Here is a 23,269-nt window from a genome sequence, read left to right as displayed (position 1 = left end):
TTTTTTTTTTAAGATTTTATTTATTTATTTGAGACAGAGAGAATGAGAGACAGAGAGCATGAGAGGGAGGAGGGTCAGAGGGAGAAGCAGACTCCCCGCCGAGCAGGGAGCCCGATGCGGGACTCGATCCCGGGACTCCAGGATCATGACCTGAGCCGAAGGCAGTCGCTTAACCAACTGAGCCACCCAGGCGCCCCTGCTGAAAAAGATTTTGAAAATATTCCTAAATACATGTTTAGAATCTTATGACATATCTGTATGACTAATTTACAACTAGATGTGAGTAAGGAAGAAGAACTAAATGTGTGGAGTATTTCAGAAATGCTGCACTTAAAAGCCTACCCACAAACTTATAGTGCTTTCAGAGATTAATCGTTGTTAATAGCCTTCTAAACAGCAGTAAGCTTTCAACCTTAAATTTTTTTAAAAAGATTTTATTTACTTATTTGACACAGAGAGAGAGCACAAGCAAGGGGAGTGGCAGGCAGAGGGAGAGGGAAGAAGAAGGCTCCCCACTGAGGAGGGAGCCCGACGCGGGGCTCCATCCCAGGACCCCGGGATCATGACCTGAGCTGAAGGCAGACGCTTAACCGACTGAGCCACCCAGGCGCCCATCAACCTTAAATATTTCTATATAAGATATGGTTTCAAAGAAACTCACAACATAGGTACAGTGGGCCTATTATGGAAATCCATTATCAGTGAATGTGAACATCTGGCCATGAAGTTCTTCAATGGATATATGAAAGATTTAGGAAAGATTATTTTTCATTAGGAATCTTTAGTTACGCAGATTCATGGTATGGTATGGTAGGTCATGGTATGTGGTGGTAATATTTCTAGTCATGGGTGTAAACTCTATAATTTAGAATTTAAGGGATTAATCTGCAGATTATGTAATTAATGTCACCATAAATTACAGTTTACACCAGTAGCTTGGAAACATGATAACCTGACATCTTCCCTCTAATTTGCTTTTGACTTCACCTGAGATGGCACCTCCAGCTCAGATATTGTGAAGGCATCCATATCTAAAGATGATCTGAATCTTTTCTCCCTAGAGGCACTAGATCTAAAAGAGCTTGCCTAGGAACTTTCCTGACTGTAGTAGCAGGAAGATAGTAACTTACAGAGATTTTATGTTTCTTGAATTTTACCTTCTCAACTTGTCCAATGGTGGCCAGTTAGTAACGTGTACATAGTTATTCACTGTGCCTTAAAGTTTTATACTTTGTTTATACAAACTATAAAATTTCCCAGAGATACATTAAATGGTTCTGTCTCAAAAAAATTCCCTATTTAACCAAGAGCTGACTGTGTGCTATGAGCCTGGTTGAAAATTTTGCAGATAAAATTAAGATATATATGAAATAGTATACTATTCCTGAAAAAAGCATTTAAGAAAGCTCCAGTCCCGCTTTTAAGAGTAAAATATTTGTACTTACTAACTCAGAGACCATTATGGGCCACAATGAAGTCAAATGTTGGGGAGATATTCTTAGCAGCAAAACTCTGAAAAAAAGAAACATCTGAGCAGCAACTATGGATGTCTGTCCAACTCTGAGATTGTCTGTCAGGCGTTCTAAGGAAAGAAGATTTTAAAGATGTCACACAAATATGCAGTTTGAGGTTTCTCATTAGACAAAAATATAAAACTGTATTTGTTTTGACATTTAACAACAATACAGCCTAAGACCCCCCTTGTTTACCTCCAGCCCTCTTCTTTATGAGGTGAAGCAGTTCATGGCCTTTGCTAAAGGAATGAACCAAGTGGCTCTTATTTCCCTGCCACAGCTGACCAGAAAAATATCAACTTCTGACTTAACCCAGAAATCCACTGGATGACCAATGACCACTAAATTCCCTTCTGAGAATATGAAATATAAGACACAAGAACCACAGACAGTCCTTGGTGAGTGATGGTGCTCTAGGATCACAGAGGTTGGCTGGCCGCTGACACCATATTCTGAGAGTGAGGAGTGGGAAGTGGCGTGAGTGAATAAAAGGAGAGGTATTCAATGAAGTTGGGATTTCATGGCCAAGACAAAAACTTTAATTCCTGTAGGGAAAAAAGGTGTGAGTTCCTCTAGCCCCTAGCAGTCTTCCCCACTTCTCCACTGAAGTAACTGTCTGCAGAATGTGATTTTCCTCCCCATAATTTAAGGTTTCTTAGGAACATAACAAATTGCTATGGCAAACAGCTAAACTACAGTCATGCTAGTTAAGATTTGTTTGTAGTATCTTAGTAATAAACTTGCCTTTATCTGAACTAGCTTGAGTAGGTTTATACATCTTGCTTTTTCAGCCTGGGCATTATTGCTCCACAGGGGCCAGTCAAGTGTCCCAAGACTATCAGAGAACGCTCTGAATTCTATTACCCCAGGACCTCCCGGAGGCTGGGCCTTTCAACAGTTTAGGGGACAATGACAGTAAAAGGAAAGTGCTTTGTAAAGTGTCAGGTTTTTTTTGTTTTTTTTTTTTTAAGACTTATTTGTTTGACAGAGAGAGAGCATGCACACAAGCAGGGGGAGCAGCAGAGGGAGAGGGAAAAGCAGGCTCCTTGCTGAGCAGAAAGCCCGATGCAGGGCTCAATCCCAGAACCCTGGGACTATGACCCGAACTGAAGGCAGATGCTTAACCGATTGAGCCACCCAGGCGCCCCTGTAAAGTGTCAGTTAACAAAAAATGAAAGGGGGTAAAAATGTCTATTTTTTAAAACATGGAGCATTTTTAGAAATACAGCACTTGAGCTATGCAAAATGCAGGGGTATGTGGAGAAATTTCTCCTTCCCTAAGGGCCCAAAACCATCTCTGAATTTAGTCAGTGCGCGCGTGCACACACACACACACTTTTATAGAATACATACAGTATTATATTGCCCCTACCTCTTTCTTCCTCTCAGAGGCATGATTTCTTAGAACGTTGGATGCTTAGATTCTGCCGTGGTCAAACCATATGACACTGTTTGAGAAAGGCTCTGGTCTGTTCTTTTCCTGTTCTACATGCCTAATACTGTCTCTTTAGCTCTCTGGGCCTTACCCTGCATTTTAAAGGTGTGTGTGATGGGAGACGGGGGAGAGAACGACAGGTGTTTGACCTCAGAGTGGAAAGGCACCAAAGGGACTGTCTGGTGCACTGGCCTACACGTTCTCCTTTCTAGCTTCCTCCTCTTGCGTCCACTGAGAGCGGACTCAAGGCTGCACTTTCCAGCGCTGTCGAGTGACCAGGTGCATACAGACCACCACGGACGCTGCACACGCACTAGAGGACAGGTGATTCCTGTTCTTGTTTCTCCCCTCTATGATTTGTAGGGATGCAACAAAGTACGGCTTTGACTCTGCATTCACTTTTTTTTTTAAATGTAAATCCAATTTCGTTAACATATACTGTACTATTAGTTTCTGGGGTATAATTTATTGATTCATCAGTTGCATATAACACCCAGTGCTCATCACATCCAGTGCCTTCCTAAATGCCCATCCCCTCCAGTGACCTTCTGTTTTTTTCCTAGAGTTAAGAGTCTCTTACGGCCCTCTGCATTCAGCCAAAGTCTTTGGAGAGCTGCCATCATCCTTACTGGCAATCCTGGCCACCATCTGACTGAATCAGCAATTCAAGAAAGGATCTGTTGATATCTGAACATTAGCTTTCATGTATTTCAAGTACTCAGGACATCATGACGTGAAAATCTCCTTACGTGTTTCACAGGTTGAAATTACGTCAGTTTTGGTATAAAGATATTTTATTATTGCAAATATAAAATACAGTCATAATTAATAATTGTGAGAGCTATTAATGTTCTGAACTACAACAATTAGGGCCTTTCAAATAGTTAATCAAGGAGGCACATGGGCTGATAATTACTACTAATATTTTTTTTTTTAAAGATTTTATTTATTTATTTGAGAGAGAGAATGAGATAGAGAGCATGAGAGGGGGGAGGGTCAGAGAGAGAGGCAGACTCCCTGCTGAGCAGGGAGCCCAACGTGGGACTCGATCCCGGGACTCCATGATCATGACCTGAGCCGAAGGCAGTCGCTTAACCAACTGAGCCACCCGGGCGCCCGATTACTACTAATATTAAGAGTAATCAGGATGACTTGGGCAAGAGAACATGCTTTGTGAGCTGACAGATACGTTTATATATTTATTTATCTATTGATTGATTGTAGGCTCCACGCCTGGCATGGAGCCCAGTGCAGGCCTTGAACTCAAGACCCTGAGATCAAGACCTCAGCTGAGATCAAGAGTCAGGCACTTAGCCTACTAAGCCACCAGGAGTCCCAACTAACAGATGTTTATAATCACTTTTTTTTAAAGGGCAGAGCAAGAGATTTATGTCATAATTCTACCTGGAAACAACCCAAATGCCCTACCATTGGTGAACTGATGAGCAAGTTACAGAATGGAATGCTGTTCAGCAATAAAAAACAGTATGCTGTTGATAAATACGATGGAACGGATGACTCTCAAAATACATTATGCAAGTCAAAGAAGCCGGACTCAAAGGCTGCACTCCACCTAATTACATTTAGGACATTCTGGAAAAGATGAAACTGTATGAGCGGAAGGCAGATTAGCACTTGCTAGGGGCCACGGAAGGGGAGGGGGATGACTTCCAAGGGGCAGAGGAGAACTTTCTGGGTGATGGAAATGTTCTGCATGTTGACTATGGTGATGGTTCCATGACTACATGTGCTCATCAAAATTTACAGAGCTATATACCCAAAAGGGTGACTTTTATTGTATGTAAATTATACCTTAGTAAACCTGGCCCTCAATAAAGAATTTACAACATAATTCTAATATTTGTAAAATTATTTGTTACACTAGTCTTCATAATATTAAACAACTCCTTTAAGAATTGTATTAATTTTATCTGATTCCATTCAGGCTATGAGTCTTAAGGGAAACACATTTCTATTTGAGAATTCTTTTGTATCTTGGAGAAGGGTGAATTTAGACAGAATGCCCACTTCACCACCTCCACATTTTATGAGGGAAAAAAACCCTTTAAAATCATGTACAATAGCTGTAATAATTCATTTTTGAAGCAAGGAATATGGTGAGTACAAAAGAGAGAAAAACTGTTAAGGAAAGGTTAAGGACTTCTCCTTCACTAGCCTTGGGGGTTAGTGCTGTAACCTCCAAGTATCTTGACTGCAGGTGGGACAACGCTAAGAAAGTACCGTCAGACTTTTAGAACTGCCTAATAAAAACTCATAGCATTACAATCATTGACTTTTTTTTTTTTTTTTTAGATTTTATTTATTTTTTAGAGAGCGAGTGAGAGAGAAACAGCATGAGAGGGGAGAGGGTCAGAGGGAGAAGCAGGCTCCCCGCTGAGCCGGGAGCCCGATGTGGGACTCGATCCCAGGACCCTGGGATCATGACCTGAGCCGAAGGCAGTCGCTTAACCAACTGAGCCACCCAGGCACCCCTACAATCATTGACTTTTAAAATAAAGTTTCAGATCCAAAGGTAAATTTCCGGAGTTCTTCTACAAGTACTCATTTCGACGCTCCTCCGTCCGGCCAGTACGTGCTGTGGGCCACTCTGGCGGCCGGCCCGTCTCAGCCAGCCGGGGGTCCACCCATGAGGGGGCAGGGCTGGGGGTGAGGGTGGGGTGGCCTTCTTACCTTGTATCAGAGGAAGGTAAAGGTGGTATTGATCGAGTTCTCCGCTGAAGACAGCAAAAGCCTGGCGCTTTAGCAGCATGGCTTTCTGCTCAAAACTCGAGAACAGTTTTAAAGAACTGCTCTGCATGTCTAGAATAAATACAGCAGTAAGTTCCATTTAGCGGGAAAACCGCAATCAGAGGTAAGTGACAGGACATTCATAATCATGTAAATTTCTATCCTTCCTGGTGAAAGTCATGGTCCTGACTAAGTAATTATGGTCTTGTGGTTATTATTCACATATTTATTTGTAAATACAAATACTTCTTTAATGACATTAAACAACAGGGCACTAGAAGAGGATATGAGGGACAGACAAATACTCCTAATAAATCGTGGTAAACCTATCATTACTTTCAAAAATATTCCCCCACTGTAAAGGTGTAGGAAAGGTTGTCGGGCCTTCTGGCCAATAGACTGGAACCGGGAGGCTCATTCGTGAGTCCTGACACATTATGCACATTATGTTACAGTTTGCAGCTTAGATGGCATCATTAAAGATCCGAGGGGAGTTTTGAGCTATGTGGTAAAAGCTGATTATGATGGGATCAGTCCTTTAAAAGTGTGGTTTATGTGCAAGTAATATACAACTTACTCATTAAATCTTTAAACATTGTTTTCTCGTGAGTCAGAAGATGGTCAATAATGGACTTCCAACTGGATATTAAAAGAAGGCAAAATTAATTAAATACGTAAAGGATGACAGTCTGAATAGAGGCATCAAGAAAAGAACAAGCCCCTTTGAGATCTATTAAAACCTGTTTTCTGAAAAGAAGTTAGGGAAATGAACAGGTTCTAATACAAGGGAAAGCTGAGCAAAAGCTTTTCATTTATAAACTTAACAACACAGGTGATGAATAACAAATGAAAGAATGAATAATTCCCAGCTTACAGTAAAAGAAAAATGTTTTTTTCAAGAGTTGCCCTGTGTTCACACAGGAGGCTGTTCATACGCTTGTGCTGATGGAAAGAAGTGGGAGTAGCGACACCAGATACGACTAATTTTCAAGTGGGCTCCCCAGAAGAGCAATAGGACTTCAAGGTGAAAGCCCCAGGACTCGGGGGGTAGCAGGGCAAACTTCAACCAATTGCCAGTCCCCATCCATGCCATTGATAAAGACGTCAGCCATGACAGGGGGAGAGCCAACATAGTGGTTTTGTTGACCTCCCAGGAAAGGGCGCAGGGAGTTCACCTCACATCTGTCTCTCAGCAGCAGGGCCTGGCCCGGCTGCACGGTCTCAGTGAGAACTTGTGAAGCGTGAGCTGAGACGTGGGGTAAGGACAACACAGTGTCACCAGCGGGCTCTGTCATCTGAGTTGGAGTATCTGTGACTCCAAGCTGGAGCAGCACTAGGCCAGGGGACACTGGAACCCTGGATTGTGCGCTCTGGGGATTATATGCTCTCGTAACTGAAATCCTTTTGATAAAAAATGCACCTCTATATTTTTAGAACACCCACCCCCTCTGCCATGAACACAGTTAACACGAGGGCTTGTGACAGGGACGTCCTGGGATCTGGGTTGAGGCTAACTGCTCCCCTTTCAAGTATGAGAATTATGTCAACCGAAACACTTTTTCCACTTGAGGATTTGCAGCAGCCCTTTGTCAGAACAGCGTTTCTTACTGTGCACAGCAAGTGTCCATCTGAAAGAAAGCAGGGTCCAAGAATAACTCCAAGACTTCTTTCTTCCAGGCTCGCTTCGTATAGGCGTAGCCACTCAGAGAGCTCAGCAGCTGAGCGCCGGCCCGGAAGCTGGGAGCGTTGTAGGCACTGAACAGGGGTGGGGAGGGAAAAGGGTCAATGTCAAAGACTGTGCAAAGAAAGCCACTTGGTACATTTCCCATAACCGATTTTGCTCCCTACCGGCGGGACACCAGGGAGGAGACGGCATTACCTGTGATTGCGTAAGTAAGGAAACACGTAATAAAGCAAGCGGGAGATCAAGGGCACTGCTTTCTCCTTCTCGTCACTTCGATAAACCATGTCCAGGAGAGATGCCAGGACCTATCAGAGCGGGATCACAAGGAAAACAGAAACCTTCTAAAGCCGGTGACAGTAAGAACTCATCCTCGAGGGGCACACAACCTAACAAGACAAGTCCCAGGGGCAGCTTGAGGCCGAGCGCGGCTCTGCAGGCCAGCCAGGAGGGGCGGCCCGCACTCACTGGCCCGAGAACGGAGTGCCTGCACGAAGCTCCGGGCTGGCCATCATGCCATCGAGGGAGGACAAGTCAGGTATGCACTGACCTCTGCCAGGAGGGACAGGGCCTGCACGCTGTACACCGACGGGGCAGACGCGGACACCATTGCTGAAGCAGCGACGGTGGTATCTGCTGACAGAAAGAGGCATTTCTGCTTTAATCATGGCGGATGGGCCACCATTTATGCCCCTGAAACATCACATGGACGTGCGTGATGCACCCCAGCCTTGCATACTGAGGATGTATGTAAGTATACCTTAGGGGCTCCTCTCTGTCAACATGTTCAACTTCAGGAAGAATCGGCATTGTGATCAAATAAATTAGCACTGACTCACTGTCCTCCCGATCTCTCTTCTCAGCATTGTTCTCAGAATGTCCACATCCCCTTGGATGATGATCCTACCCTCTGGGCCTCTGACCCCCTAAACTTCTCTCTTCCAACAATCTGTTACTCCGTCCCAGCTCGGTCACCCACTGTCACCATCACACCCTTGGCTTCACCAATTTCCCAAATCTCCGCTTCCAGTCTCCCTCTCTGACCACATCTTACCTTTCCCGAACGCTTGCACAGACCACCAAACCCTTTCGCCTGCCACCCTGACCACCCGTCAACTCCTCCAGGTCTGCCCTTCTCGCCTCCCCACCTATACCCGTGGTCTCCCATCTACTGGCAAACATCCTGGGCTGTTTTGCTGCTCTCTCCCTCTGAGGCACTCATCTGGAAAAATGCAAAGCTGGCTAAACCCACAGATCAGCCGGTGTGGTTCTGTGTAGCTAAATGCTCTGGAGAAAACCAAACAACGATGAGATAGATCTCACTTTCCTTCCTGACCATGGATCTCAAAAAGGACCTGATGCTACCAGATAGTCCTACCGTCTGTACCCTGGCAGTATGCTGGCTTTCCTACTCTGCAACGTCATTCTTGCAGACCTTCCCTCGATAACCTCAACATTCCTCCCTTCTCAGCTGATAACGCACCTCCTATTTCACTGAGAAAATTAATGGAAACAAACAGGAACTCCCTCAGTTTGGCTCCTATGTGCTATGAATCTAGAACATGTATATATATATATATATATACATTCTCTGCCTTATCTCCTGTCTTGATAGACATGTTCCTGGCTCCTATGGAAGAACAGTAATTCTATTTATGACATCAAGCTTGGCCCCATGGCCATCAAGGGCTTCACTTTCTATCCTTTCTCTCTTTATTTCTTCCTCTGCTGCACAGATCTGTCACCATATAAATATGCTCTGGAATATTCCAATTCAAAAACAAAGCAAACAAGGGGTATTCTTTGGTCTTTAGTTCTACTTGATTTCTGTCCTACTGACCAGTGAGCTTCAAGGATTCTCTGCATTCACGGCCTCCTCCTCCTCCTTTCTACCCGCTCCAGTGTTCCCACCCCCGTGGCTTCCATGTTGTCAAGCCCAGTGGATCTCTGTCCGACCTTCCTCTGTTTCTCAACAGCCTTCCATTGTGTTACCCCTCCCTCCTTCTGGAAGCACCTTCTTCTCCTGTTGCATGACTCTGTGCTCCTAGTTTTTCTCTTACCCCAGTGACCACTTAAGTGTCTTTTCTGGCTCCTCTTTTTTTCTGACATCTCAAATGTAATACTTGCAAAACCAAGCTCAATTTTCTGTTATATAATGTTCTTATTTTGGTCTTCTCCACCTCAATAAATTGCATAAGCGAAAAACCAAAGTCATCCTTGATTGTCTTTTTTGTTAACCACCACATGCAGCCCATCAGCAAATTCTGCTGACTCTGCATATAAATCAGTCCACCTTTCCATCACCCCTGCCTCCAAGCCCACACCACTGCGAAATCCTGTTAATTGGACTTCCCTTTTCTGCTCTCACTTGATACAGCCCTTACTGCTCATAGCAGCCAAACTGATGTTTTCTAAAGACCAAGGAAGAGCCTGTCACTGCCCCAAACACTTTAATGGCTTCCACAGCGAGTGGGAAGAAATCTAAGCTCCTGACCAGGCTCCCCTCAAGCCCAGCAACCCTCAACTCCAGCCAGGCTGGTCTCCTGGTTCTGACCCACACCCACCTCGAGGACTTGCCATCCCTCTGGGCAGCGCCCTCCAGGTCTTTGCACAGCTGCCCCGACTTCTGACTTCTCAGCGCAACTGTCACCTCCTTGGGGACACACTCTGCAACATCTCCCTGCTCCCAGCCGCTCCCTGTAATTGGACTCTTACTAGTAGTCCTTACACTAAGAACCACTTGAAATTCTCAGGGTCATTTACTTCCTTTTTCGATCTTTGAAAAGCTTTCATTTTGAAATAACTTCAGATTTTCAAAAGAGTTGAAAGATCCCTTTGTTAATGTACTTCTTGCTTATCCTCTTCCATGCTGCCCGTGTCTGAAGCTGTAGGGCCCGCACGCGGCACACACCACACATGGACTCCGAGTGAGAACCTGCATGTCCGGTGCATGCACACCAACTTTAAATGGGGACAAATACGTTACTGGAAGCCTCATTTTGTTTCATGCTTTCTATGGCTGATATGTATACGTAATTTGTTCAAGTCAAGTAAAATATAGTCATGATCTAACCACTCAGGGTTTTTGGTACTCTCTAATTAAGTTTTATAGAGAAGCCCAAAAATCACCTCCAGCTTTGGAATTCTCTGATTTCTTTAAACAAAAATGAGGTAATTTTCCCAGAGTATTATCTTGAGGTTAAATGGAATCATTGCACAAAAGCCAGGCCCAGTGACCATGGACCGAACACGGTCGGCACAGCCGCTCTGGTGGAGAAGCAGTCCGATCCGTACCTCAGTTCGTGGGACAGAAATGACTGAGGGCAAATTAGCCCAGGAGATGCAAGCGCTCCCTCCCTGAACCACAGCTATAACCAGAGCCACAGCCTGAGAAAGGCTCATGGTTGCTTTACATTAGCAACTGAGAGCACACTAGATCTAGCATCTTCGTTACACAATGAAGTATAATTATTTTTGTTACACAAACCACAAAACAGGTTATGAAACCAGTATGGCCGAAGCAGCGGCCAGTGGGACTGCAGTTTGTCGAGTACGCCATCCTTCCTCCTCCTGGGAAGAGAAGCCCCCTTCCGGTGGGCACCCATTTCTCGTGGCTCCCATGCATCAGCCCTTCCCTCTTCTCCTCCGGGTCAGCTGTGTGGCCCAAGACCAACCACCCAGAATCTCCGCGCAAGCCTTGGTTCGCCTCAGCTGAGTGCCTGATTGCTGCTATGCCTAGAACCAGACGCCAATGCCAGGGCTTTTCACCCACGGGCGCTGAAGTGTTTTGTTCTGTTGTTTCTATTATTTCTGCTACTTGTGAGAGAAAAGAGCCCTGACTTCTTGACCCTTCTACGGTAGATTAAAGTTCACAGACTTAGCTTTGAGCTGCTGCTGTAACTATTGCTAGTGACAATGAAAGAGGCAGTAAAATATTACAGGACGGTTTTTGAACATTTCCTTTGTGGCGGGTACTGTACTATGTAGTTCGTATTAAGAACCTAAATGTAATTTTTTGCCCTTGTGTTAATAAAACTGAGAGCAAACCTGTTTACTCGTTTGGTATAACCAATACTGGGACTGGACATACGTTCCTGTCCCTCTGTTAAATAATACTGAGAACTAGCAAAAACAGTTACTTGCTCCAAGATACACTTAATCCTGAAAGAACAACTAAAACAGCTTACGACGTATCGAAACAGGCAGCGTGCTTGTCAAGATTCACTCTGGGACTCTCGCGTTGTGCTGCCCCCACCAATCCCAAACTCTGCCTAATCCCAATCAGTTCCCCACCCTAAAAGATCTGCCACAAACAACTCGGTCAAGGCCCTGCAACCCTACAAATGTCCTCCCCGAACTTCCCCGATGAGACGTTGCTATGACCCTGCCAAGTCTGTCTCTCCCTGCAGTAGGTCTAATAATCAAGAGTACTGGTTGATTGATGGTCCGAGTAAACAGAGGAGTCTCCTCTGAGAGTCTCCTGACTGCTTTCCTAGGAAGCTACAACTAATAATAAGGCCAGGGTGTGCCCCGCCCATGTGACCTCCACTAGAAAATCTTCACATCTCAGACAGTGATGAGACACAAGGATCACTGAGAGGCAAAGGTGTGTTAGTCATAAAGAAAAGACACAATCTAATGGCCTGACAACAGTTTGTTGGTTTACTAAACTTTCTTTCCACAGTTCCACAAAAAGAAAAACACACTTCCATATTTTTTATACCCCACAGATTTCTTTTACCTAATCTGTGCAAGTTATCTTGGGAAGCTACTTTCTTGGATTCTGATCTAGGCTCAGTGAGGGCTTCCACAGTAGCATACGTCACTCGGGGCCCTATCAGTGGAATCCTATTGTTTATTACACATAAATGATGTTGTAAACAGTAACAACAGACTGTCTGCTTTTTTTTTTTTAAGTAGGCTCCACGCCCAGCACAGAGCCCAGTGTGGGGCTTGAACTTACAACCCTGAGGTTAAGACCTGAACTGAGATCAAGGGCCAGATGCTTAACTGCCTGAGCCACCGAGGTGCCCCCAGAGAGTTTACTTTTAAGGAAAAACCAGACCCCCTCACAGTAGTGGGCAGCAGGCATTATCTTCTGACCCTCTCTGTACCTACCACACAAATCTTCCTCAGCATCAGATTCTTCTAGAGAGATTTGAGGCTGGGCCTTCACTTCCAGGTTTCTGCTTAGCCAGCTGGTTTGTTCCAAGGAAGAGCCAGCAATGTTCCCTACAGCTTCCAGGATTTTTTGAGTGACTTCCTGAGAGTAATGAAGAGAAAGAGGAGAGGCAGTTAGCTCAGGAAAAGAATCTAAAATGCCTACAACAGCACCAACCAGAAGAAATACAACATAGGCCGCAACTAGAACCACACAGGTGATAGGAGGTTTCCCAGGAACCACATTAAAAGATCAGATGAAACAAGTTCATAATGTTTAACCTCATATATCCAAAATACGATCAACATGCAATCAATGTAAAAATTAATGAGATTTCACACTTTTTTTTTTTTGCACTAGGCCTTTGAGATCTGACGCATGTTTTACACTACAGCACATTCAATTCGGACAGGCCACATTCCCCGTGCCCAACAGCCACATGTGACTAACGGCTCCCGTACTGGAGTATGATCAGTAGAGAATCAGGTCACGTGGCTGTGATAGGGAGAGAAATGCTGAGCCACTTTCTCAAGCCAGCATCACCAAGTCTCACCAGCGGAGCCTGGCTGCAGGTCCCGGCCATCTGAGATTCGACCCTGACTTTGACTCTAAGCTGTGTTTAGGCATAAGGCAAGAGCACGCCCACCTGCCTGTGGCCAGTAGGGGTGCACCTGAGGGAACTACCTTGCCCTGAGCCGGCGCAGGGGTGTGGTGTGGCTGACGGTGGCAGGGAAGAGCAGGAAACGGGACCGAGAGCTCAGAGGAGGTCCCACTTCTCATGCGGAGAGTGATGGGGAAGAAGGGCAGGCCCCGTCTCGAAGCAGGGACAAGGAGTTGGCGTCGGGATGCTGGGCACTGTGGGACAGAAGCAGCCACAAAGAGCAGGGGCGAGGTGCACCAGCCGTATCGGCTGCGGTAATGCCCGTGGCCAAAGCTACCCCAGAATGGACCAAAGGGAGGGGCGTGCTGTAGGCAAAGGGCCACAAAGCGGGGCCTCGAGAGGGGAGTTTGGGAATGCCATCCACGTGCCAGTCGCACAGTGTCTGGGCTTTAATGACGCTTCCGTCTCAAGTGGAGGCCAAAGGAGTCCCGAGTTTCCTAATTATGCTTGACTGTGCTCTAGACGGTGCTCCAGTGGTTCAGCAGTGGGAACTGGACAGACCGTTCACAAATGCCAGGGATCGTAATGATTCGAAGAAGTATCGCCAGGGCCGTAAAACTGATACACGTCCCATTTAAGTTGAAGCCTTGGCTCCAAAAGCCCCCAAATCAATGATTCTCATGGTTGCAAAATAGTGATTTCCTAACTCCATCATTCTATTTATTCTATTTATTTGTTGGCTTTCTACTCTAAGATCTCCCTTCTCCTAGGGTGAGTTTCACTTTTATTTTTCAGGATTTTTGAGGTTTCCTACGAGTATATACTGCTTTAATCAGGGGGGAAAAGAAAGGTTTCCAGGGAAGAAATTCACATGGACAGAGTTATTAACCTAACGCTGCTGAGGCGGCGGCTCCAGCTGCATCTGTGTGCGGTGAGGAGTGGGGGCATCCTGTCAACCCACAGCAGATTGCTCAAGTCTGACACAAGAACTTTGGCAGGAGACTCTGGCCCGGGTCTATGGAGCCCTCTAAAGACCGTAACAGAGGAAGTCAGCTGTGAGAACACATGCAAATCTAAGGAACGATTCTGCCCAGTGTTGCTGAACCACAGGCATGTCCTCTAAAGGCGGACAACCACTCCTGGAAACGGTAACATCTGCTGAACTTTTCACACACAGACCTGCAGGTCTTTCTGGTCCTTCTTGCTTTCCAGGTTGGGAGTTCTCGTCACAAAGTCGTTCAGCATGCTGTTGAGAGACAATCAGCTTTAGACTAAGAATGCTGCAGAAACAAGGGATGTTCCAGCAGAAAAACAGGGTAACGTGAATGCTGGGTCACAATACCTGAGGAGCAGAAAGTATCCGGGGGGAGCCAGATTCAACTGTACGGATTCCTTTAACACGCCCAACAACGAAGGAAAGTTCTCTTGCAAGGCTGTTACTGGGAGTCTGTTTTTAAAAAACAGGGGAAAACACCCAACTGTGAACAAGTCAAAACACGTCTTACAAGCACATTTTAGGTCTGGGCGGTTGGAAAGCAGAGGGAAGATGGTGTATCTGACTGACCTGTTTGTTCTTTTTTAAATTAAAATACACACAAACGAAATTTTTGTACTCTGGCAAGAACCTGGAGTCTGGAGACCAGAAATCCTGCTGCTGACAGGTCAGATGCTCCTGGTTTCCTGTCTGTCAAATAAAGGCCTTGAACCGGAGGCCCGTCTGATCCCTTGGGCCCATCTAGCTCTAGGATCCGGCCTCCCCGGTTTTGTTGGTAACGGAGTCGGCCCTCGGGTCACAAGGTCACCCACAGGAGGCTGATCTTCAGTGGCTCTCACAGCGAGGCCTGCGCAGCACAACACGCTGCAGCTCAGCCACAGCCCGAGGGCCCCGGGTTCAAGTCCTGGTGCCTGACGTACCGCCTCCGGAGTGACCTCGGCAGTGCTTCTTCTGTAAGAGGAGGAAGGTAAACACCTAACCTGCAGCTGCTCTGGCAGCCCACGGGTCACTCAGGCCGCTGTGACAGACACTTGCTAGCATGACGATGCACAGTAGCTATCACCAGGAAAGACATGACCGGGTCCTCTTTAACTCCCGGAAGAAGGAACTGAACGATACTTGGGCATGAGGCCTCAACAGCTGGTCTGAACTGCACCCCAGACCCAGGGACTCCTGGGATGCTGACCCTCTCGATCTAGCCTCCTGCAACCTCAGGGTGTGGGGAGCTGGAAGAACCATGGAACGGGAACTGTGTTAACCAAGGAGCTTGGATCTGGTTGTCAGACTGCCCGATTGCGTAACTCCTGCCACACACGTGAGGATCTGGAGGCTTCCTTGAGAAGGGGGCTCTACCCCCCACTTCCCCCTCGTTACTGCAACAGAGATGGCCCCACACAGTGGAGGGGCTGTGAGCTGCACCCGATGTGCCCGTGTAAGACCTGAGCAGTCCAGGAAGCTTTCCTTCCCACCCGTGGAGAACCGTGTGGGGGATCCGCCTCACTGCCTCCTGCAGCAGAGGCTGCTGAAAAGCGCCAGTAAGCTCGAGACACCCATGCAGAAGCCACGGGAAAGCACTGAGGACAGCACCCAAAACGATCATTTCTCCTTTTTCTAAAAGAGGTCTTTAACACGTTTAACACTGAACATAAAGTGTTCAACCAACAGCACCCGGCTTTTATAAAGTCAGATTAGATCTCTGCAGAAGGAAAAGATCATCAGGGCATTCTCACAGCTCAGGAGGAAGCTAAGACACCGTCAAGATATTTTCTGAACTAAGGCTCTCCAGTCGTCAACAAGTACGACCAGGGTTACATTTAGAATTGCTGCAATAGCATCTATAATTGAGACATGTTTGGGAAGGGTTGTGTTACCTTTGGACGAAAGCATAGCAAAACTGCAACACAGGGATATCCACAAGGGGCGCTTTCTAAAAATAAAAGTGAAACCAATGACTCAAAGTTGGTAGGAAATACGGTTAGAAAAAAGAATTACAACACAAAATGAAACAGAGTCTATATCCCCACAAAACAAAGGTTTTTAGCCAGAGTCTTTCAAATACAATAACACACGTGAACGCATCCCCCAGGTATAACAAAACAAACCTACACTATGAGGTCCCGAAACATTACTGACCTTCTTAGCAGACTTCCAGGGCGAGTCCACGCCAGGCTTTTAACAAGTATTCAGGGAAAATTTGGTATAATAACTCCTAAACAAAAAAGGTGGTGGCCAATGTTGACCCTCATGAGTGCGTGCAACTAGCTACAGGAAAGAGACGATAAAAAAGTTCTAATTCTTAGCTCAAGGAATTTCCTCAAACTCAGGCCAGACAACTTACCTAAATCCCAAGTGGCTGCAACTACTTAGAAACTGGTTTTGAAGATAAATTTTTTCCCCTCCATGCTTATAAAAAGTTATCTGTAGAGGTTATAGAAGTTGAGCTACTTACTAATCACAAAATGTAATTCTGTTATTCGAACAGCCAAAAACCAGCCAGCCACGCTAACTGAATTTAAATAAAACAACCAACCAGCCAGTCAGATGAGATCTAGTGTTTTGTTCTGTTTTTAGCCCAGGAGTTGCAGGTGTTTGTAGGAATTGAAGTAACATAAAGGAACAAAACTGTGAGCGCCTGCCGTGTACTTAGAAGGTGTCTCAGAGGCTCCTCCTGGAGGACAGCCCACCCCGGTCCTACAGCCATAACGCCGCTGGTAGGAAGTGACCACCAGCTCGCAGGGTCTCCTGACACTTGAGACTTGCTCAGGGTTATAAATGCAAAATCACCGTGAATCTGATGGCCCCTCCATCCCTGGTCCCCTCTTCGAGGTTGATTATTTTAATATTTACGTATAAGAGTGAAAGGCAACAAGACTACCCGGCATTTGCGGGAGGCCCGACAAAGGCCACGGATGTCGCCCACGTGCATTTGGCATCCGATTCCTTGTGCTTCAACGGTTCCATAATCTGGCTGCATGGTGTTAATTTTTAGGCTGGCCTATCCTCTTTTCCTAACTAGGATACAGCTGACTGAGGGCAGAAACAGTTTTACTACTTAGGATTCCTTACCAACCACTGAAGCACATAGTTGATTTTCGATTTTGGAATGAAGAACGGGACCAAGGCCCTGAGCACAACTGACTGGAAGCCGTGACAGGCCTTCTTGGCATGGACATTTCTGGAGAGGCTCCCTGGTGCTGTGCACAAGAGGCCCTTTTGGAGGAGGCATCCAAATGCAGAGTTCTACTCTAAGACAGGCAGAGCTATAAAAACGGCTAAAGAAATTCTTGGTCAGTTTTCTCACTTACAGGGTGAGACATGGCTGAAAAGATCGCTGATTCCAAGGTTCAGCTTTTATTTGCCATCCTCAGTGTGATGACCTTAATATCCAAAGCTGTATTCCTTTTATTTGTTATAAAACTTTTTATCATGGTAAAATATACAAAAGGGGCTCAGCTGGTTGAGCATCCGACTCTTGATTTCGGCTCAGGTCATGATCTCAGGGACCTGGGATCGAGCCCTGCGTCGGGAGGGAGTCTGCTTGAGGATTCTCTCTCTCCCTCTCCCTCTGTGCCCTATCCCACTCACTCTCTCCAAAATAAAGAAATCTTTAAACTATACCTAAAATTTGCCATTTTAACCAGTTTTAAGTGTCCAGTTCGGTGGCATTAGCATTCACATTGTCGTGCAACTGTCACCACCATCCATCTCGAGACTTTTTCATCTTCCCAAACGGAAACTCTGTCCCGGTTAGACAGTAACTCCTGTCCCCTCTCCTCCTGCCTCTAGCAACCACGACACGACCTTCTGTAGAATGTACGTATGCAACGAACGGGCTGCTCCAGAGACCGCGTGTAAGTGGAATCACGTTTTTGTCCTTCTGTGACTGGCCTCACTTGGCATGGCCTCAAGGTTCACCCACTGTTACAGCAGGTCTCAGAATTAACTTCCTTTTTAAGGCTGAATGATATTCCATTGAATGGATAGACCTGATTTTGTTTATCCAATCATCCATCATTGGATATTTGGGTTGTTTCTACCTTTTTACTATTGTGAGTAATTCTATAAACAGTGGTGTACAAATACCTATTTGAGTAAAACTCTATTTTTAAATAATTACTTTGTCCATTTTCATTTAGGGAATTATTCTTATATTTTTCCTAACAATTTTATTTTTTTAAATTTTTATTTATTTCCTTATTTTTTTATTATGTTAGTATTGTATGGTGTTTATTTTTTAAAAGATTTTATTTATTTGAGAGAGAGAGCGTGCGTGCGGTGCATGTGAGTGCGGAGGAGGGGCAGACAGAGAGGGAGAAGCAGACTCCCTGCTGAGTGGAGAGCCCAACATGGGGCTCGATCCCAGGACCCTGAGATCATGACCTGAGCCAATGGCAGCCACTTAACCAACTGAGCCACCCAGGCACCCCTTTTCCTGACAATTTTAAATCGTGATAGAAGGCAATTATTTCAAAGTCAAAATAAATCCCTGGTTTCTATCAAATTAAGAACAAAATAGCTCCTACACGTTCAATGAGGCACCCTGCTTTGGTGAACACAAAAAGCTCTGGGGTGCCAGGCTGGCTCAGTCGGTGGAGCGTGTGACTCGATCTCGGGGTCATGAGTTCAAGCCCCATGCTGGGTGTAGAGATTATTTAAGAATAAAATCTATTAAAAAAAAAAAAGCTCTAAGGGCATTAAAAAAAGTGTTAAACCACAAAGTCTGCTCTGTTTCAAAAGCACTGCGCGTGACTGGCAAAGGCCTCGAGGTAGCAAGGACTCTCTTGGAGGCTGTGCTGATACGGAGAAGCACAAGTCTAGGAGCTTCACAGGTCCATTCTGGCACCCTTCACAGGTCACCACTTCTACCGCGGCCAGACGAATCTCTTTCTTCTCAGAATGCCTCGAAGGAGTCCTGTCCTCTGACCTGTATTTTTCACTTTTACATAAAAATTATGCAAACTTTTAACTTGCCCTTTGATGAAGACATTCCTCGTCTCTTTGAACTCTGGTCAGAGCTCTCTTCTTGACTAGGCCTGTGGGGACCAGGGCTTTCAGCAGAAGTGACTCCGTCCCCCACTAACCTGAACAAACACTACCGTGGTTTCTAAGCAGCTCAAGGCGGGGGCCCTCAGATGACAACCCCCGTCCCCTTAGAATGCCTGCCCAAGAGAGCTCAAGGCTGCCAGAACAATTTGCCATTTGCTGAGTCAACACCCGATAGGCTCCTAACCCCTCTTTTCAGAGCATTTATTAAGAAAAGCATAATTATAAATCCTTCCTTTAAGATGTACATGCATCTCCTACAATAGGAAATGTCTTTGTAAAGGACCTGGGAGCCGTCCTGTGAAATATCACCGTTGAAAGAGACAGGGGCCCTGTCTCCCAGGCTCCGGGGTATAGGGGCCTGCACGCCCCAAGCACCAGTCAGCAAACCTGGACGGCCCGCTCACAACGACCAAGCCCCCTACCTGCTTTTTCGGAATTTTCTACTTCCCTGACTTTGCTGGACCCCTGCTCGTTCACCCTTCCTACTCCCCCATTTTCCGGCTCAAGTACCTCCACCGCACGAATCAGAACTGAGGTCAGCTCTCTCCCCCAACACGGTAGCTACTGAATAAAGCTGGTCCTTGCCACCTGTAAGTAGCATCTGGCTTTGCCTCTCTAGGACGCCTTTTAGGCTGCAGGTGATTAGAAAGAACCCATTCCCAGGCAGGGCGCGCTGCAGCCGGGGTGTAATGATGAAAGATGGGCCCTAACCTCCAACGGCTCCCACCTCCAAACAGGTGCACTGAAGCCCATTAGGCACACCTCACGGGGTCTCCCCCAAGCCCAGTAGAACAGCTCCATTCCCCAACCCCAGGAAATCCCAGTTGCTCCTGTGACCCCCGCTTCCTTTCCCCAAACACAATTTATAAGACACGGTGACAGGAGGGTGCCGCGCGTTCATCTGCAAGATCCCCAGGCTTCCAACCTCGTCCCCTCGGATTTGCGGCGGCCTCTTCACCACCTCCTTTGCTAGGTGCAGCACCATGTCCGTCTGCAGGGTGCTGAGTGCACAGATCAGGTCAACAAGGGTCAGCTGGGATGCGCTTGCTGCTGGGACAATCTGCCAAGTGGAAAAATAGCTCCCTTAAAGCTCACAGAGAGAAAACAAAAATAAGGATGATGCAGTATTCTATAATAGCTGCCCCAGGGAGAACGAGCTTTAACTTTTTTTTTTTAATTAAATATTTTTTTTTATTCTTATGTTAATCCCCATACATTACATCATTAGTTTCAGATGAAGTGTTCCATGATTCATAGAATGAGCTTTAACTTTTTAAAGTAAATATTTAAACAAAAACTGGGTAAAGGACTCTACTGGTGGGGACAAAGAGGAGGCTGAGCATTCATTCACAGGAATGTAATCAGCATCTGACACACATTAGGAATAACAGGGGCAGGTGATGATGGGGCAGTGACAGTGGTATGTTCAAGCTTAGAAAGCATGTTATTTCATTTTTTAAAAAAGGAATCTCTATACCCATCGTGGGACTCAAACTCACACCTCTGAGATCAAGAGTTAGATGGTCTACTGACCGAGCCAGCCAGGTGCCCCTCAGAAAGCATTTCAGAAACAGACGCACTTAATTTGAAGGAAGCAGGCTGGCACTCAAAGACAGCCCTGGAAGTACGAGGACAGTAAAAGAAAAACCAGATCAACCAGGTTCTTGATAAGTTAGCCTTGGCAGGAAAGCCCTGGTGTGGGAAGTCCATGTTTGATGATGGAAGTCTGCATAACGTGACTGCATGCACTTGGAAGGATCAGGTTTACCACCAGGGAAGACCCCGCAGTGCTAATAAGCACGGTGGCCTGGACCACCAACCTGTTGTGCCTCCTCAGGGAACAGGACCCTATGTTGGGCACTGAGATAGTGTCCAGGGGGTGGGAAAGACCCTCTGAGGGAGATATGAGATAGGAACCTAGAGGGTCCAGAGAGAACAAAGTGTTGGTTTTGCAGAAATAAACCAAGTCCCTGGAAGACTTAGTGATGGACCAATCAGTGGATAAAGAACGGATGAGATGTGAACTGAAGTTATCTTTGGGAATAGGAATGGAGGATTTAAATCGGTTTTACATTTTTGTAGGTATTATTTTTATAAATTAAAAAGCCTATGGAACCTGATGTGTCAATGTAGGTTCATGACTGGAACAAACACACCACCTGGGGGGCGGTGGTGTTGATTGTGGGGGAGGCCATGCACATATGGGGCAGGGAGCACTCGGGAAATCTCTGTATTTTCCCCTCAATTTTGCTGTGAACCTAAGACTGCTCTTAAAAAAAAATAAAGTCTTTAAAATAATAGTTTAAAGAAGAGCTATAAGATGGTACTACAACCAGGGAAGGACCCACAGGGGTTCGCACAGGGAGGATAACGTACCGTTCCTCGAGCTGGGTGGTAGGTTCACGGTGGTTTCTCTTTTCTGTGGAACATACACACTATATACGCTCTTGAATGTGTGCAGTTAGATATTGCATTTAAAAGGTTAACCGAGGTATTCATTTCACAGAGACCCGAGAACAAGCCAGGGGAGAGCCCCCCCGAACAAGCCTAGTGGGAGGCGCAGCTTTTAAAACACTGAAACCGCTTCAGCAGTTTCCCGTGCCGGCCTCCGATGTCACCTCTGATTACATGTGACTCTGGTATTTCTGGCAGAGTACGTTCAAGTATAACTCTGATTTTTAAACTCTACCTTCATCTTACTGAGACGCTTAACCTTCTTTCTGCTCCACACTGCTGCAACCGCGGCTGTCAGCTGAACTCCCAGATGCGCCGTCAAGGGGTTCAAGAAGTCTAAAATCTTTTGTCGTATGGTCTAGAACGCGGCAAAGGGAAGAGTTACGGCAGAGTGGTAGTGGTGCTATCATCTGTAATATATTCCTGAACATGTTTATTTTTGGTGGGATAATACAAGACAAAACAAGTAATAAAACCACAGAGGAAGTTCTCTCACTTTGGTGGTTTTAAAGTAAACGGAAGAGGATCCCTTCATGGCTCCAAGGAGATCGACGGGTCTCTTGTGAGTTTCCTCCCTTCTCAGAACATTCCAGAGAAGGGCCATGGTGTTAACAATTCGAGGCAACTCTTCCAGAATGGCATTCTTGGCATTTTTCAAATTGGTAGGATCGCCTACAGCGGTGGTCTAAAATTGAAAATGAGCGTGAGACCTGGCCGTACCAGCTCCCTCCCCACGAGGCCAGGGCGCGGCTGGGGTGGGAGTCTGGGCCCTATGCTTCCTGTGGTTTCTTTCTGGGCACCCGGGAGTCTGAGACTCCACATCAGACTCAGTCATTCAGCCAAAGCATTAGCCGCATTCGAAAATTTAATCCCCAATAGGGCACAGCAACTGACAGCTAAAATGTCTTCAGACTGCAGATTTCACAAACACCATGAAGTCATTGTAAAAAATATGTGCAAAAAAGATAACATTTTGTCCCATTTGGTTACTGATAAAACAATGGGCAAGGGGAAGGTGCCCTGGGGAGGGCCAGAACAAAACTACATTTGCATTACTTTTGCATATTTGTGCACGCATATTTGCATATGCACTTGCATTATTTGCAAGCATACATTTGCATACGTATCTATGTTCCTTACACATGCACTTTTCTTATCTGAACTGGTCATAATCCAAACAAGACAAAACAATATATGAAATGTGCCTCAAACTCAGGGGAAAAAAAAAAAACCAAAGAAAACCCCCAAACTTACCTTTTTGTTTTGGTTGGGTTGTTCCAAAAGACAAAAATGACTAATGGTTGTCAGACCTTCCAAAAGAGTGAGTGGGTAATCCGGAGAAATGTTTTCCCTCTTGGAGGTTATGCTTTGGTGAAGAAATGAGAAACTCGTTTTGAGAATTTTTACGAATGAGGCTGTCAGGTTTTTAATCCTACCTATAAATGCAGACACCAGAGAGCTAGCACTATCTTCAATAAACTGGGACCCTTATAATGAAATCTTGTTATAATAATGAGGGGCATTTTTTGTGCTATTTTACATTCATTCAGTCACTTTGGAAAAAATGTTTTCAGATGTTTTAGAATTTCTGTGAAGGTGATGCATGTTTTTATTTCTGTTTTGCAAAAGTCACGG

At 45.7% G+C, this 23,269-nt stretch overlaps 1 protein-coding gene across 5 annotated transcripts in view; it reads right to left on the bottom strand.

The window, feature by feature from the left end:
* DOP1B (DOP1 leucine zipper like protein B) overlaps nt 1–23,269 on the bottom strand; it is a 106,260-nt gene that overhangs the window by 6,245 nt on the left and 76,746 nt on the right. For 3 of the 5 annotated variants that reach the window (XM_081799781.1, XM_081799809.1, XM_081799787.1), the window contains 14 exons: nt 22,889–23,000; nt 22,131–22,319; nt 21,870–21,992; nt 20,106–20,240; nt 16,006–16,061; nt 14,483–14,587; nt 14,320–14,386; nt 12,497–12,641; nt 7,929–8,014; nt 7,577–7,686; nt 7,306–7,452; nt 6,275–6,336; nt 5,641–5,769; nt 1,446–1,582 (listed from right to left, as the gene is read on the bottom strand). In XM_081799781.1, the coding sequence (XP_081655907.1) occupies nt 1,446–1,582; nt 5,641–5,769; nt 6,275–6,336; nt 7,306–7,452; nt 7,577–7,686; nt 7,929–8,014; nt 12,497–12,641; nt 14,320–14,386; nt 14,483–14,587; nt 16,006–16,061; nt 20,106–20,240; nt 21,870–21,992; nt 22,131–22,319; nt 22,889–23,000 (1,603 nt within the window). The remainder of the gene's footprint in view (nt 1–1,445; nt 1,583–5,640; nt 5,770–6,274; nt 6,337–7,305; nt 7,453–7,576; nt 7,687–7,928; nt 8,015–12,496; nt 12,642–14,319; nt 14,387–14,482; nt 14,588–16,005; nt 16,062–20,105; nt 20,241–21,869; nt 21,993–22,130; nt 22,320–22,888; nt 23,001–23,269) is intronic. The other 2 variants (XM_081799795.1, XM_081799801.1) reach the window with 2 other exon arrangements.

Source organism: Leptonychotes weddellii, chromosome 1 (genome assembly GCF_054177405.1).
Source record: "Leptonychotes weddellii isolate Sample4059 chromosome 1, ASM5417740v2, whole genome shotgun sequence".
Classification (NCBI taxonomy): Eukaryota; Metazoa; Chordata; class Mammalia; order Carnivora; family Phocidae; genus Leptonychotes; species Leptonychotes weddellii.
Note: the sequence above shows the minus strand (reverse complement) of the source record. Positions and strands in the feature narration are given on the sequence as shown.